Source organism: Egretta garzetta, unplaced genomic scaffold (assembly GCF_000687185.1).
Source record: "Egretta garzetta isolate BGI_Z169 unplaced genomic scaffold, ASM68718v1 scaffold209, whole genome shotgun sequence".
Taxonomy (NCBI): domain Eukaryota; kingdom Metazoa; phylum Chordata; class Aves; order Pelecaniformes; family Ardeidae; genus Egretta; species Egretta garzetta.
In genome coordinates this window covers 1,907,043-1,922,538 of record NW_009260839.1, presented here as the reverse complement: position 1 = coordinate 1,922,538, position 15,496 = coordinate 1,907,043, and the positions used below count along the sequence as shown (strand labels likewise).

At 35.9% G+C, this 15,496-nt stretch overlaps 1 protein-coding gene across 3 annotated transcripts in view; it reads right to left on the bottom strand.

Annotated features, from left to right (window-relative positions):
- Positions 1-15,496, bottom strand: part of GABRB2 (gamma-aminobutyric acid type A receptor subunit beta2) — a 163,880-nt gene that overhangs the window by 21,211 nt on the left and 127,173 nt on the right. For all 3 annotated transcript variants that reach the window (XM_009647070.2, XM_009647069.2, XM_009647071.2), the window contains exons 6-7: positions 2,000-2,137; positions 617-769 (exon numbers count right to left, since the gene is read on the bottom strand). In XM_009647070.2, coding sequence (XP_009645365.1) covers positions 617-769; positions 2,000-2,137 — 291 coding nt within the window. The remainder of the gene's footprint in view (positions 1-616; positions 770-1,999; positions 2,138-15,496) is intronic.

Below are 15,496 nucleotides of genomic sequence, written 5' to 3'. Positions count from 1 at the left end.
GCCAGTCTGATTTATACAAAATTTGGCAATAGATACTCATATTTATAACATGCTTGGATCCTCTGATGAGGGGCACAGTATAAACAAACATACATGGGATTAATGATGAGATATAAAAGTAGTCTAGAAATTGATTAGGGAAATGGTTTGGCTTTTACAGTGTAAGGTAACAGTAAGGAAAACAGCCCTGAACTTAAGGAGAAGTTAGCTATACAACCCTAGTAAAACTTTATTTAATTCATACCTGAAAGGAAAAGCAATTTATAATCCATAACACAGTGCTGCATGTGTATTCTGGACCGCCATGGGCAAAAGCAAACTAAATGCATTCTCTTTGGAGAAAAACAAGCAGTAAAATCACAGAAAATGTTGAGACAATTAGGCTAATTCTAGTTACAATGATTATACAGTTAGCTAATTCAGACATGAAATCACTTTAATTTTTATTTAAATTGTGATGATTTAAATTGCTGATTCAAATAATACAAAGCTTAACAAGCCAGACATAAAAAGATCTAACAGATTTATTTTTCAAATCATGCACTATCCACTAAGCCAGAAGCAAGAAAAAGCATTCAGCTAATGCACGCTGCATGAGATGAGTAAAAATGCCTACCTAAAGCAACTCTTGCAGCTGAAGCGTCATAATTAATCCAGAATGAAACCCAGGACAGGATAGTGATCAGAATAGAAGGCATGTAGGTCTGCAGAATGAAGTAACCAATGTTTCTCTTAAGTTTAAAGCTGAGAGACAGCCTTGGGTAGGCACCTAAAAGAGAATATTTGGTACGGCCATAATTTACTTGTATAAAGCCTGAAAACATTTTTCTGTCATTCTGGTTTTATTGTTTCATGCAACACAGAGTACACACAGAGTTGAAAGATCCAGGATGAGCAGCTGCAGATTTTCTAGCAAGAACTGGGATTAAATAGTCTTTTATTCTAAAGGTACAAGGCTGCTCTAGGTGCACATCTGCTGGCAATCCTACTATTCAACAATCAACTGCCAAAATACATTTCAGAGTAAGAAAGCATAGAAATGCTTCTTCCCTGACAAGCTGTGGTACACCTACTTCAGTGTAACCCTTATTCTAACCTTCTTTCCAAGCAATGCAACACTTGCCCTTTGTCACTGGACACCAGAGATATTTTGGTGTATGAAACACTTGTTGAAATAGGTGCCTAGAGAACACTGTTCAAGTCCCATTTCTGCTTGGTTTTGAAGAATTTGGAATGCACAATCCTTCTATGCTCCCTCCAAAGATGATTTCTATCCATATCTAGAATGTGAGTTTTTAAGATTTTTTTTTTTTAAACACACCTAGCAGCTTTGTCAAGTAGGCAGAGAACAACACATAGTAAGAGCGTGACCCAACTCACATCTCTCTCACATGATTTAATAGTCATTGAAATGTTCTAGTTGTTTCTTGAGGTTTTTTATTTTATGAAAACCAATCTTATTTTCTACTCACAAAGTATCTTTCCAGACTTCAGAAAGTCATATGTTTGCTAGCATACACTAAACTACAAACATAGCATAGGCTAAACCATAAATCCCGTGGAACAAGGATTTTAAAGGTTTTACACCAAAATAATTGGTCTAATACATCCACAGCTTGGCACAAGGAACATCTAGAAATAGTGAGAGAAAGGTTTTTAAATTTTCTACAGGCTGGGTTACTTCTTGTTGGGCTTAGGGTGCTGAGGTATATAAGTGGCTTAAGAAGTTTTCATACGAAAACAGAAAATACAGCTTATTTTACTGATCCTTAACATGGCAGACTACTGTATGTTAATGAGTGATGCCTTATACATTGTGAAGGCTGTAATAAAAATGACTTCCTTCAAAATTCACAGTTGCTGCTCTAATTTATTCCCATTTCTAAAGTTTTTGCTCAGATCCTGAATTACACATTGAGAATTAAATCGTTTCTGAAAGTCTTCGCAGTTTCTAAAAGTCTTCCCAGTGAATTCCCCTTTTAGCTTCCCCTCCACAAACCTGTAGAGAAAACAACATTCTTGGTGATAAGCTTGTAGTCTACAATGGAGAACTGAGGCAGTTCGATCTTTGTCACTCCTGTGACTGCATTATCACCCCCACGCCAGTAAAATTCAATGTCATCTGTTGTATAGCCATCTATAAAAACAGGAGTAAACAGTTAAGATACACATTTCTTCTGCCATCATGGAGAACAGTCCAGAGAATTAATTCAGAAAATAACTTCAAATATATTTCTAGAACTAAATGGTTAATAACATAATAGATGTAAACATACATACAGACACAAGTAATACTAAATATAATTTCAAATGGCAATCCTAGGTGTATTTTAATCTTTGGGTTTTTAAAGATATATGAATATATATTAATAAAGTAAACCTTTAAAAACAAATTAAGACTACACCCATCCCATATATAGATAGCAACCATTCATTCAGCTTAAGGTAACTTCTGATCCCAAGGCTGGATAAAACAGTGTGGGTTTGCTGTAACTTCAGCCCCTGGGCTGGAACACCAGCATTGGTAACAGAAACACAACCAGGTCACCAAGCGAGGCCTGGAAGAGAGACGTTTCTGTCTTGTGCACCATGATCAGCATAAGTAAGACGACAGTGAGAGTAATACCAGTGAGAGAGAAGTTCAGCATACAGTTATCTTCTGATATTTCCTCTGTATGCTATGCAGTTTATAATCTGACTACAGATGAAAAGGACGAACTCTAGTTCAAACCCATTTTGACTTTACTTATAAAGCCAGCATCATTCTTTTTCTGAAAATGGCTTCAATTCAATAAAAGACAGCCACATTCAGTGAGGGCCTTGTAAGAAGCAACTGTAGCAAATACAACAGCCATCACTCTGGATGGCAAAAACCACCCACCACAAAAAAACAAAGGAAAAAAATTCCACCACCCACCAAAAAACCCCAGAAGACAGCACATGTTCACACAGTCATAACACAAAAGCGTGAAATATGAATCTGGGTTCACCAAATGGTAGCTAAGCTAACTTGCATACTTCAGAGTTGGTACGCAGAGCTGATCGATAGACATCAGAAATAAATCTGCTACAAAACCAGGAAATAAGATATTCCTGAAGGTCTGTAGCTTTTTAAAGGTTTTTGTTGTTGAAAACTGAAAATAAAAAGAGCAACTCAGAATAAAGACTATGACATTTTTGGGAAACTGACATAATAAAATGGTATATATTTGACCTTGGTTTTAAATTCTCACCCACAGACAAAGGACAAAATTATATAATAAACACCATTTTAGAGTGCTCCAATAGCACTTAATTTCAAGGAATGATGCAGATTATGCATTTTGTGATAACCCAGAAACTATAAAACTGTTTCCATGCATAATCAATTTTTGATAATCCAAGTATAATCTAGATGCACAGCAGTAGCAGAAAGCAAGTTTGAAGATATGAACCCAATAACATGCAAAACCACTGGAACAACCACAAAAATCTATCCAACATACAGCAAGTTTTAAAGTATTATGGTAGTTACATTCTTACAGCATATTGATAGCAATTCCATTTTTTTGTATACGTGACTTCTGTTTTGTATACGTGTCATTCTGTTTTTCATAATGCTACCAGCAAATATAAAGTAGTTTGAGGGCAGAAAAGGGAAAACCAGTTACAGGAATCAGAGCCATCTCATTCATACAGCACACATTTTGAACAGGTTGTCAACATCAAGAATCCAAAATGGAACCCACTCTTCTTTCTAAGTTGCTGACGTTGACAGAAAAACAGATGAGAAAATAATTTTTTAAAAATTTTTGTGAAATAAGTTCTTCCTTATTCTTTCCATTTTTCCAAAAGTTCACTAGCTTTAGCTCATGACATCAATCAAAGAAAAAAGGAGGCTTCTATCTTTTAAATAAGCTTCAAAAGTTAAGAGAAGCCGCCTTACAACACGAAACATGATGCACTTTTGACATATCCAGAACTCCTTAAGAAACAGAGTTTAAATTCACATCAACAAATAGCTTACACCAATGGTCACCAATTTGTTTCCCCCCATGCTTTCTCTTGTTTCACCGAGAAGAGAATCAAAGGAGTAACTGAACATAATTTGGACTAATAACTTCCCTTAATATTTAGCTTTCCTCCTCTCTTTGGACAGTGACATAAAATAAAAATGGCTAAATTCCTCTATACTGAATTTTTGTGAAAAAAAGAATTGCATAGATATCACAATCTTTGCATTTATTGTGTATTACTTGTTCAGTCTAAAACATGAGAGGTCTGAAAAGGAGCTAAAATTACTGCTGTCTGTCAGTAGACCTATCCTCTGTAATCAAGCAAGCATTAACCATGACTCCACAATCATACTGATGCTTCTTACACACTTTGTGATACAACAGAGTATGTTCAAATCTGCTTTGAAGTGGTCTCATGAAGATCAACATGTGATTGAACTTTGCTTTTCGCTTACTGCTACTTTGCATAGGAAAACATTTAGCACTTCACATAGAATTGTCTCAGATGAAATTTACAGCACAAAATTGTTGCATGTTGCCCAAGAGATGCTGTATTTAGAGATAAGAATAGTTTTAGCACAATAATTTCTAATGGCTAAGCAAGGCATCCTTAGTTGAGCCAAGACTGTTGTTAGAACAGATTTTGAATTTTCTATAAGATCAGTAAAATTATTTCAAAAATAATCACATTACAGAATTACCCAGCAGATTTGAATTATTTTGTTCTGATGAGGAAATAATACATTTTGCTGCTGAATTATGATTTTCTGAAACTGCCTAATTATATGAGAGCCTCCCTCCCTATCTCTCCTTTCTTCAGTTAACCTTGTTCTATTTCCTCCACCATATAAAGATAGCAAAAGGTACATGGTGGAAGAGCACACTTTAAAAGTTTCTTTCCTTCCAAAATGACCTGAAATACAGAGGTACTTCAGTGTATTGAACATTTTAAGAAACGAGGAACACTTCTATGAGTCCATGTAATTGAGATTACCATAGTTTCTGAACTAACAGACCTGAGCTGTGAAATATAACTTGAAAACCTTTGACAATATACTGTAATCTTTAATTTAGCTTTTTTACGTTCATTACTTCTTGTGGTAAAAGTTTATTCCAAGTTCTGGCTCTATCGCTGTTGATGTAACGCCTTGGTAACTCCCCTTCTTTTCCCTGGGTTGTGGGTGTGATTATCTCATCCTGCCTAGCCCCATCCTCTGGTTCTTCTCCACTGATACCTGTAAAAGCTGTAGTCCAGCAAATGGACTTGGTTTTTGCAAACTGTTACTTACCACCTGAATCTGCTAATAACAAAAACTGTTGTCATGTTCCCAAATACTGCATGGAAAGAAGGCTCTCTGCCCTTTCCATGATGTACACAGGACCGTTACACCTTCTGGGGTACCTTCTCCCAGTGGAGCAGCAGTTGTTTGACAGGAAGGGAAATTACTACTACCATTGGGGACTTGGCCATTGACAAGTTGTTTCTACTCTCTTCAGAACGCTAGATTTTAAGTGCCACTAGATCTGTTGCATTTGCTTTAAAGGGTACTTTTCTAGGAAGATCAGTGGTACATGGGTGGACGTCATTAATGATTGTGTTTGTGGCAAGACAGGCCCACTTCAGTAAGACCTTTAGAGGGAACACATTTGTTTCAGTGTTTGTGTGAAGCACAAATCCTTCATTCAGTGCAGTAAGTTTTTTGGTCGTTTTTCCAGGGGTTACATGGTATAAGGAATACGTGCAGACTCTGCAGGCCTGAAATTCGTCAGGTTATCATGATATCTTTTACTTTTCTGGTCACAAGTTTATGTTCAGAAAAAAGGCAGACAGCTTATTTATGTTTCCTTGTCTATCACCACTTTATAATTGTCAAGTCTCACTCCAGGATTACAGTGACAAAAAGAAAATAAAATCTAAAATAAAATAAATAAATTGGCTGATATTGAGATGTAAAAGCAATAATATGAAAAATATAAAAGAACATCCTTAGAGAGTTTAGAAAGCAGAACATTGCATACCTTGTTGTGAGAGTTCACCCTTACTTTGTGATACTGCTGAGTTTTGCTGATGTTCTATCTCAAATCTACCCTCGCCTCCAACAGCAAGTTCTGGATTCTAATACCATTTACTGAACTTGGTGGTAATCAAGGTAATTTATTTAATTTTGAGGTAATTTAACTGTTAAACTTCATAACTCATAAATCAATATTTTATTTTTCTTTCTGATAAAATAAACGTTAAAATAACTTACAGCAAGAAAAAACCCCACTTTTTTATGTAAGAGAAAATATGTTTATAAAAACCAAAATGGCTCTTGATTTTATTTCATTTTTAGAACATCTGTTAGTAGAACTTTTCTGCCCAAATGCCTATACATGGTTTGGCCTTGAACCATCCAGTCATACCAGGGTTCAGGCAGGAAAGAACTCCAGGATTTATGCCCCAACAGGCTGCCAAATGCACCAGCATTCCCCCTCTGCCAGGAAGATGTGGTTAAGCTTCTCCTGTATTCTCACAGACTTAATACTAAGTGAATATGGACACCTACTGCTTTAGGAGAGCTGAACTCCTTTGAAAATCTCACCCAAAAGGTCAAACCAAAGACTGCAAGCACCTCTGGGCTGCTTTGGGGAGACTGCGCAGAACTCCCTGCTGCTTAAATTACTTATGCTGGGGAAAGGCTAAGCTGAGACTTTGACACTGAGTGACAAGACTTGTTAGCAGGTATTCATACAAAGAATTTCAGGAAGTCTCTTCAAGCTTTCATTAAAATATTTCTCTCTCTTTCCAAGAAGGATAAATTATCCCATTCATTTCATAACATGGAGAAGGAGAGAAAAGAATATTATAGTCATCTGCAAATGAATGTTATTGTGTACTGCTAAAGTACCCAAAAATAATTGGATATAAGTCTAATATCTGCAAAACATCTGCCAGAAGAGAGAATGGACCTATTCATGTCTCTAGTGGATGTTTTACAGATATTAAAGTCCCATTACCTGTGGCTATAATAAACTCCATCTGCAGGTATTTGGGGCTCAAAACAACTCTATTTACAAGTTAAAATTATTTGAAGACCAACCTATTTAAAATAGTAATAAGCAGTATAGAAAGAATAATCTATGGCACTTGACAAGAAAAAGGCAGAATTAATAAATGCTGGCTCAATATTTCTAAATTATCAGATCACATGTCAGTAATGTAGAAAGTAAAGAATACTAAAACCAAAAAGTAATTTTTGCAAGAATCTGAGTTTAGATTTTTCTATTAGTCTCAGTAACTATTTGGGTTAGACTGTAAAAGAATTCCTCTTTCACTATATATTAAATTCTACGTAGCATTGCTACGAGAACAGAGAATCTGATTGGTTGCCTTTTCCTCAATCATTTTTATATCATCAGCAGCACAATTTACTTCACATTCAGAAAGTTCAATTTCTCATTTCTGTCATGCATCACACGTCGACAGTCAACCAAATCAATACATTGTCCTGGTAATATGGCACCAGTCCTGAGAGAAGCAAGGCATTCTCAACTCCCATTAACATGAGCAGGGAGTTTATCATTGCCTGAACTTCAAGGAATGACAGATGATAAAGCACTGTAAAAGAAAAATGAACAACTAGTAGAATGTAAAATAAACACCTCTTAATACAAAAATGCCTATTTTTTTCCTGGTCTATTTAAGAGAAATCAAAATTTGGAAATTCTTGAAATACAAACAACCTAAAATGAAAGCTGTAGCTTTACTGGCTGAGCATAGGAATATTTAGACACAAGACAGTTATCAGAAACACCACAAAATGGAAAAAAAAAAAAGCCGCCAAAATTCTAAAAACCTCAGGATTTATCAGTAGGGTTCACTGCCTCACAATGCTTTTGTTTCTACCTGACAGCTGGGCTATATTTTAGATTGATATATATAGCTACACATACACATCTACAGTGTGCACACTAGGTAGGAATTCAAGTGGTCCATACTATGGTAAAACCTGGAGACTGAAGATAAGACATTTGTTGATTTGTGGAAAAAAATAGCAACATAAACATGCAAAACAGTGAAAGTGCAGCTAAAAGATAGAGGAGGATTCTGAGGCTGCGCATTAACCTCACTCTGTTCTGAACCATCAGCAAACTGAGCCTGGCTGGAACAGCACTGGGCAATACATGCATGCAATCAGCATTGCATCCGAGCTAAGGAGAACCACGAACAATGAGACAAAAGGATCCTGTTGGGAACACTCTTAATCCTAACGCTGACTGCTCAAGCTTATCTAAACCAGTGTCCCTCTAGTTACATCTTCTATCAGCCATTCCGGACATCGACAGCATAGAAGCACGACGAAACTCAATCTGACCACTTCAACAAGATTTTTGCTAAGCAGGTCTGGGTGCTCAGTGAAAGCCGGCATTACACAATCTTTCTTATCACCCGAGGTATTTGTCTTTTACTCACCAACACAAAACACATGAGAACTCAGCTTACAACAGGTTGTGTTATTAAATACTATTGTAAGTAAACCATTTACAAGAAGAATAACATATACATTGTGGAGAATACCATAGTTGCATTATACACATGGAACTTTTGGGAAAAAAAATAATCACAAAATTCCTTTACAATATACAAAAATCTAGGGACTCATAGGTAGGAAATGAGTACCAAGCTGCTTTGTCTCTCATATTTCTGCTGCTATCAACTGAATTTTTTTTGCCTAGCCATTCACAATATAGTAGCTTCCCAAAATAAAATGAGCTGATGGATGATATCTGTACCAGACTGAATGTTTTCATTAAGAATTTACAAAATATTCTTAGCTGACAGTCTTAAGACATTTTAATTTATTTAAATGCAGGCCATAGACTAATTGAGAAAGTTGACACCTACAGGCCCTGTACCATGAGATGAATGCTATACAGAAATATTAAATAAAAGGTTAATCTTGTTTATATAACAGATCACGGAACACCTTTAGTAGCAATATCTATGCATTTATTTATTTTTAAACATAGAACCACCAATTTCTCCTTTTTCAAAATCATAAAATCATAAGTAACATGCAAATCATATTTTGAAATTCTGAAACCCTTCAGAACACTCAAACTTGATTCACTGCATCACTTCGTTCTTCACCATCCACTTACTCTTTCAAAAACATACCAGGAAGATTACGTTAGAAGTGTTTCTTTGAATTTGCAGAGATCTTCAAAGCTAAGGAGAATACAAGTCACCATACACTGAAATCAATGGGGTGAGAGGAAGGGGAGAAGGAAAGTCAGAGTTTGTGTACTGCTTAACACATTTGGCATCAGAGAAACTGGAAAAAGCACATCATGCTTGTTTCTCTCTCCTCTTTCCACCCCCCCCACCCCCCCCCAATCTTATCTTTCTGCATAAAACATTAAAATTCTTGTTACATTTCACTTCAAAGACTTTTTCCCCTAAGGCTCTGAGGATTTGGATACAAAAGAGGATGTACAATTTTCTAACTACAGTGAAACTCAATTGATTTTTAGATTAAATTGGTAACATTCCCAAAAAACAATAATCTTCAAGTTGTACAAATGGCTCTTTACTGGAGAGAGTGGGGTGGAGAGAAGAAAGAAGGGAAGTAGGAAATGTTATTACTGTAGGACAGTATACAGGTATCAAACCCCGGTGTTATGATGTACAAGTGAAATTATAAAATTGATTGCAGGAATCAGAGCAGGCTTTCCACGGCATTACCAGAACAAAGTTCAATTTTCCTGTAGGCACTTCAGGCTGATTCTTGCTTACAGTAAGCCTAGTAACTTATAGAATAGGTGTCCTGGTGCAATCCATTAAATGTCATTGCTGGGTTTTTTTTCCTAATGACTTCAATGAAAATAATTTGTACTTTACTTTGCACTTGCTGCAAAGTAAATTTGCACTGTTACAATGGTTCTAGAAAAAGAGAGATCAGAAACAGATAGGGAGAACTGTATCAGTGCAATAATATTCAAAAACCTTCTAGCTCCTAGAACTTGGCAATTTCTTGCAATCTTTCTGCTTCCATAAGGTCAGATTATTCATACTGGTGGGAGTAACTAAGAAGTTATTGGATTCAACAACATGGAGATCCTGCAAGTCTAAGCGTTCCTCAAGTAACAGGGAGATGAGTATGTGCAGTACAGTGGTGCCTGATGATATGAAGCCGACGATGCCTAATTAGCCCAAAGCAGGTGCCATGTCTTCAGAATGATATTCTTTCCGAGACTCCAGCAACAACTGGGCACCACACCATCCAGTGCTAGTCTCTGCAGTGCTACACACGGGCACTTTCTGTATAGCTTGGAGCACAGATCTTTCCCAGATCTGTGAGAATTCATAAATCGCATGCAAGAACGTTGTTCTTCATCTTCTGATCTCCATCATTTGTGCTTTGTGTTTCCTGCAGACCAAGTGCTACATTTATGTGTTAATCGTATCCCAGAACACAATAATGTATAATACATCTGGTCCAGTTTTATTTATTTAAATGTCTGAAGTTCAGGGATTTCCATCACTATTGAATTTACACGTCTGATTTCTGTAGGCAATATTAGATAATCACACACATTTTATACAATACTTAGAAACATCCTATCCCATAATTCTGCCATAGTTTATATTTTCTAACCCACTTCATTTAGCAGAGGACCTCTTCTGAGAATAAGGTTGACAACATTATGTCAGTTTTGCACATTGATTAAGTCTGGATCATCTTTGAAGGGGATTTTAGTGTAGCATGGGTGACATTAAGAAAATGTTATGTGAATAAAACATGGGTGGTGACTATTGCTGATATAAAGATAGAGCTAAATACACTTATTCCTCGCTTCCACTAATAATAAAATTACAAAGAAAAAATCTCCCAATCTATAAATTTTAAAAAGCAGATAAGTATACATTACAGGCCTGCAGTAAAGTTTATTAATTCCCTATTAAGCACATCACAGAAAAAAGGAGTTCCTGAACACACAAGTAACTATATTAAACTTGAAAAATTTGTCTTATATGTAAGAGACTTTTTGAGGAAAGGGAAAAAAAAAAAAGCTTAGTTTAATTTGTAATTACAAGTAGACTATGATAGAATACTAGGAAGCTGAGTATTAAGAAGCCCAGGATAATGGTCTGTTCCCTTGAAGCTCAATTTGATTATCAGCTCTACAGAAGAACTGAGAAATTTACTTTTCGCTTCTCATAAGAGTAGATCTTCAAAGACACAGTAGGAAATTGCAATATATAACCACGAGGATTGTATCAATCATTGCCAAGGAAAGCAACATTTAGGTGGAAGTAACAAATTGCTATTTAAATGTGAGCTGCAGCTGATGTAAATATGATAAAACTGAATCCATCAACTCTTAAATGATCTATTTCAATGCCACTAAATCACAAAATGAACAGAACTCAAGTGAAAACAACCATTTTGAAAAAACACGTGCAATCAGGTATAAGCAGACAATGGGCTCTTTTTCAGAGTAATGTATAAAGTGAAAATATGAAGTATTTGCTATGTTTCAAGACTTAAGAAAACATTACTGCATCATTCATAAGTTCCACACTTAACTGAATGAAATCAAATCAAAGTTAAATAGAAAGAATAAATATCTTCAATCCCACACTTTGGCATTGAAAATTGCTTACAGAAAAACAACACTTGTTTCACCCAGCTCACAAGATTTAACCTTAATCAAAAACCAAGCACATCCCCCGGGAAGCTGAACTGTGGTATACATGTCGAAGGACTAACTCAGAATGCCAAGAGACTACTCAAGGCCTACTTGAACCTTCTACTACACCCAAAAATGTCCAGTGTAAAAAGGAAGATAATTAAGAGCATGTATTTAATATACAGGGCTACAAATTTTCATCTGAACAAAATTCAGTAAATGGATCATGTATGTCTTAAATATGAATTGGATCATTATATAAAATCCATAAACAAACAGGTGGACAAGAGCTCTGTTTGACTGTGACAGTTCCAGTGGATTTGTGCAGTGTTATGTTAACTTATTTCCTAAGGAACTGAATAATTAAACATGTATCGTATTAAAAAAAAATCAACTTTATAGATCTTTTAAAAGATCTACGGTACTTTTTTTTGCATCAGCAGCCCATAATAATTGGATAATCTGACTGAGCACAGTGAGAGCAAAATCACTCACAAGAAGTCAGTCAGAGCTGTTTTGGAAGCGTGGAAGGAAGTCACAGATACCTGGGGCAGTAAATACCGTAATTCTGGTCCTATGCTATTATCCTGGCCTTCTTGTTCTGTTGACAGTACATTTCCTCAACCAAAGCAATTTTGAAGACCTGCCAGTTTCTTGAACCTAATCAGCCTCTTCCAGCCTCTGCTTAGTCTTCACTGGGTAAGTTTCCTGTGCCATGCTTGTCTGTATCTGAGCAAATGAATTTGGTGGTATCTAACTCGCAGATTTGAGGAAATACCTGTATTAATAAGGACACACTAGCGAAATAGCTAAAAATGGAATAGATTTTGCATAGATGTGTTTTTAAGTGAGGCATATGTATAAGTAATGATTCCATTTGAAAGTATTGTTATCTTTTTGCATAATATTAAAGATCCAACTTTGGTGCAGAGGAAAAAAAAATTTGTACTTTGATGCAGATATATATCAAATTTCTCAAATGTATTCCAAAAGGATAGTTTTGAAGATTGATGGAAATGCCCTAAATGCCAATTTTTTGCATAAAATTGAAGACTGCTTCTGATGTTTGATAACAATTACTAGCAACTCTCTTTTACTCTTGAGTACGCCATGTTTCCAGGGACAGAACTTTTATAACAAAATGTACATCCACACTGAATGGGTATAAATGACAAATTATTTTCTCCTCCTACCCTTTATTAAGGACAAAGATCATGTGAGGAAAACAAATACATTTGTACCCTACCATCCATTTCATCATTGCAACCTGCACTCATCCTCATGTTTTGAGCTGATCCCTATGCTTTTATCTCATTTGGCTACATTAATTTGAAGTTTATACAGAGAAAAATTGCTGTCCAAAAAAATTACATATGCTCTGGAAATGGTGAAGGGGCTCAGACATTGAATATCATTTTCTCACAGGTAAATAAATCTTCTAATTTTCTTACTTAAAACAAAACTTCATAGAGTGACTATATATGTTGGACTTTTGCCCTTTTATCTGATTTAAGAGTTGGTCTTTTCAAAACTGGAAATAGAAGTGAGGGGTATATCCAAACAAATGAATCAGCAAAGTATCATGTACATAAGCTCAATTTTTAATACCTTACAACATTGTCTTACATATCTAGGTTCCCCACAACATACTGTCAGCCTACATTTTGAAAAATGAACATCTGGCAACCTTAACATTATTTATAAAACTGCATTAATAATCCACTCTGCTTAATTATTCCATAGCTGTATTAAAAATCCTAGACCACAAGGAGAAAAATGTAACTTGTAGAAGAAAGCCCTGCTGTCTGGTGCCTGTGCCGTTTGTTTCATTTAGAAAAATATTTATAGATTAAGATATATTAACTTGCAATGGTGTGTGAAGAAATGTTCTAGAATATTGTTCTGTCTTTACCTGCATTATTCAGGACATCATAGTATCTAAACCACTTCTACTTTTAAGTAAAGGTCTGGTTATGAAAGAATAAGAATATTGCTTTCATGGACTGTCCAACAACAATGTGCTAAAAGAGCTGGACATCATTAGAACATTAAAAAACCCACATGTATTTACACATGTAAAATTAAGGACACTTGACTGAGCTTGCAAAAACCAATTTTCTTTTAGTAATAAGTTATAATGAATACCCTTTCTAAAGCTGTCTCTCTCTATATATATTTGGGAACTTTTTCTTAATATAGTTTCCTATCTGGGTAAGTCCTCTGTCTTCTAAAAGCTTTTTCAAGGACAATTACACATACCTTTGCAATGGAGAACTATTTATGCAGTGCCATGTGAATGAAGTTTATAGGAATATTAATTATACACCCTGATGTTAGAACTACATCACTATTTCCTCAAAACTGCAATAGACCTGTAACGTTCCTGGGCGTCCTTCACACAACCTGGTTGGCCTCAGAAACCACATTGCTGCCTTCTCAAAATATTTCAATGGGAGCTCTGTGCCTGAAGGCTCAGTGGACTTTTCTGTAGGAAGTTCTGTTGTGACACCTATATCCGAAAAGACAGCACAGGTTCGTTGGCAATATCCCAACCATTTTTCTAGGATGCTGAAAGAGGTGAGAATAAATTCTTTTGACACCCAGCCCTCCAGGTTGTGGAAATGGTGTACAAAAGAAAGTTATTTGGTGGGTAACAAGATGCTAATGGCTGTGGAAAGCTATGCACAAGGTAGCAGGAAGTGGAAGTGTTTTAACAGGAGATGGGACAAAGCCAGAGCAGGAGAAAGAAATCTACTTCAGCTCTCTGCATTTAATTGGCACAAAAGTCTGTAACCCTGAAGAACCCCGAACACGCCATTAAGCAGCTACCTTCTGTGAAATCCATGACAGAAGCAACCTCCTTTCACATTTTCCTCACTTAAAGAGTTCACTTACTCTAGTCCAATTTAAAGCTTTGGCTTTTACATACCACAAAGCCATGTTAAATCCTGCTCTATAGGTAACAGCCTGTCTTACTTGGTATCCTGGATTCCCCTCTGGTTTGCACTGACATTCCCAGGAACCGTACTAAGATGACTTCATCACTGCATTTCACATTTCAGAAGTTTTTAAGTTAGCAAAATTATCTATAACTTTTCTCACATTCACTTTCCTTCTGAGTAGCAACTCCAGACATTGCTCGAGGCTATGCCTATGTCTTGCAGTAGATGTGACTGAGACAAGATAATGCTAACCCTTAAAGGAACTTTTCCCTGCAAGTAGATTTTGACACACTCTGTTGACTTTTAGTCCGTTTTCTTCTAGCTCTGGTATCACAACTGTGTCAATATGCAAATAAGTCTTACATAAGATTGTCTCTTGGGCTGGAAAAGCAGGATATGTGCATGTAAATGTTCATTAAAAAAGAATCCAGTACAATATTTTAACATACATAAAAGGGAATCAGCCTCAAATACAGAAGTTAAAGCACTACATCTTTATGCTGAGAGCCCCATGTGGACTGCACCTCTCTCGTGCCTTTGAAATAAATACCCTTCTTCAAAAAAACTAAGAGAAAAACACATGAATAATACAATAATGTATAATACAAAACGCAGCAATGGAAAATACTATTATTAGTACTTCATAACCACTATATTTTTCTGACACAACTGCACAGCTTTATTGTTGAAGGAATTATGACTCAAATTCTCTTCCAAACTACATAAAAAAATAAATATCAAGCACCTTGACAATATTTTCACATGAGCCTACAGTATTCCATACCTGTGCTTGTGCGTTCCCTATATTTAAACTGCCTTCTTCCTCATACAGTGGCATTCCTAGCATATCCTTACAACCCAAAGCTTATTTGCATCACGAAT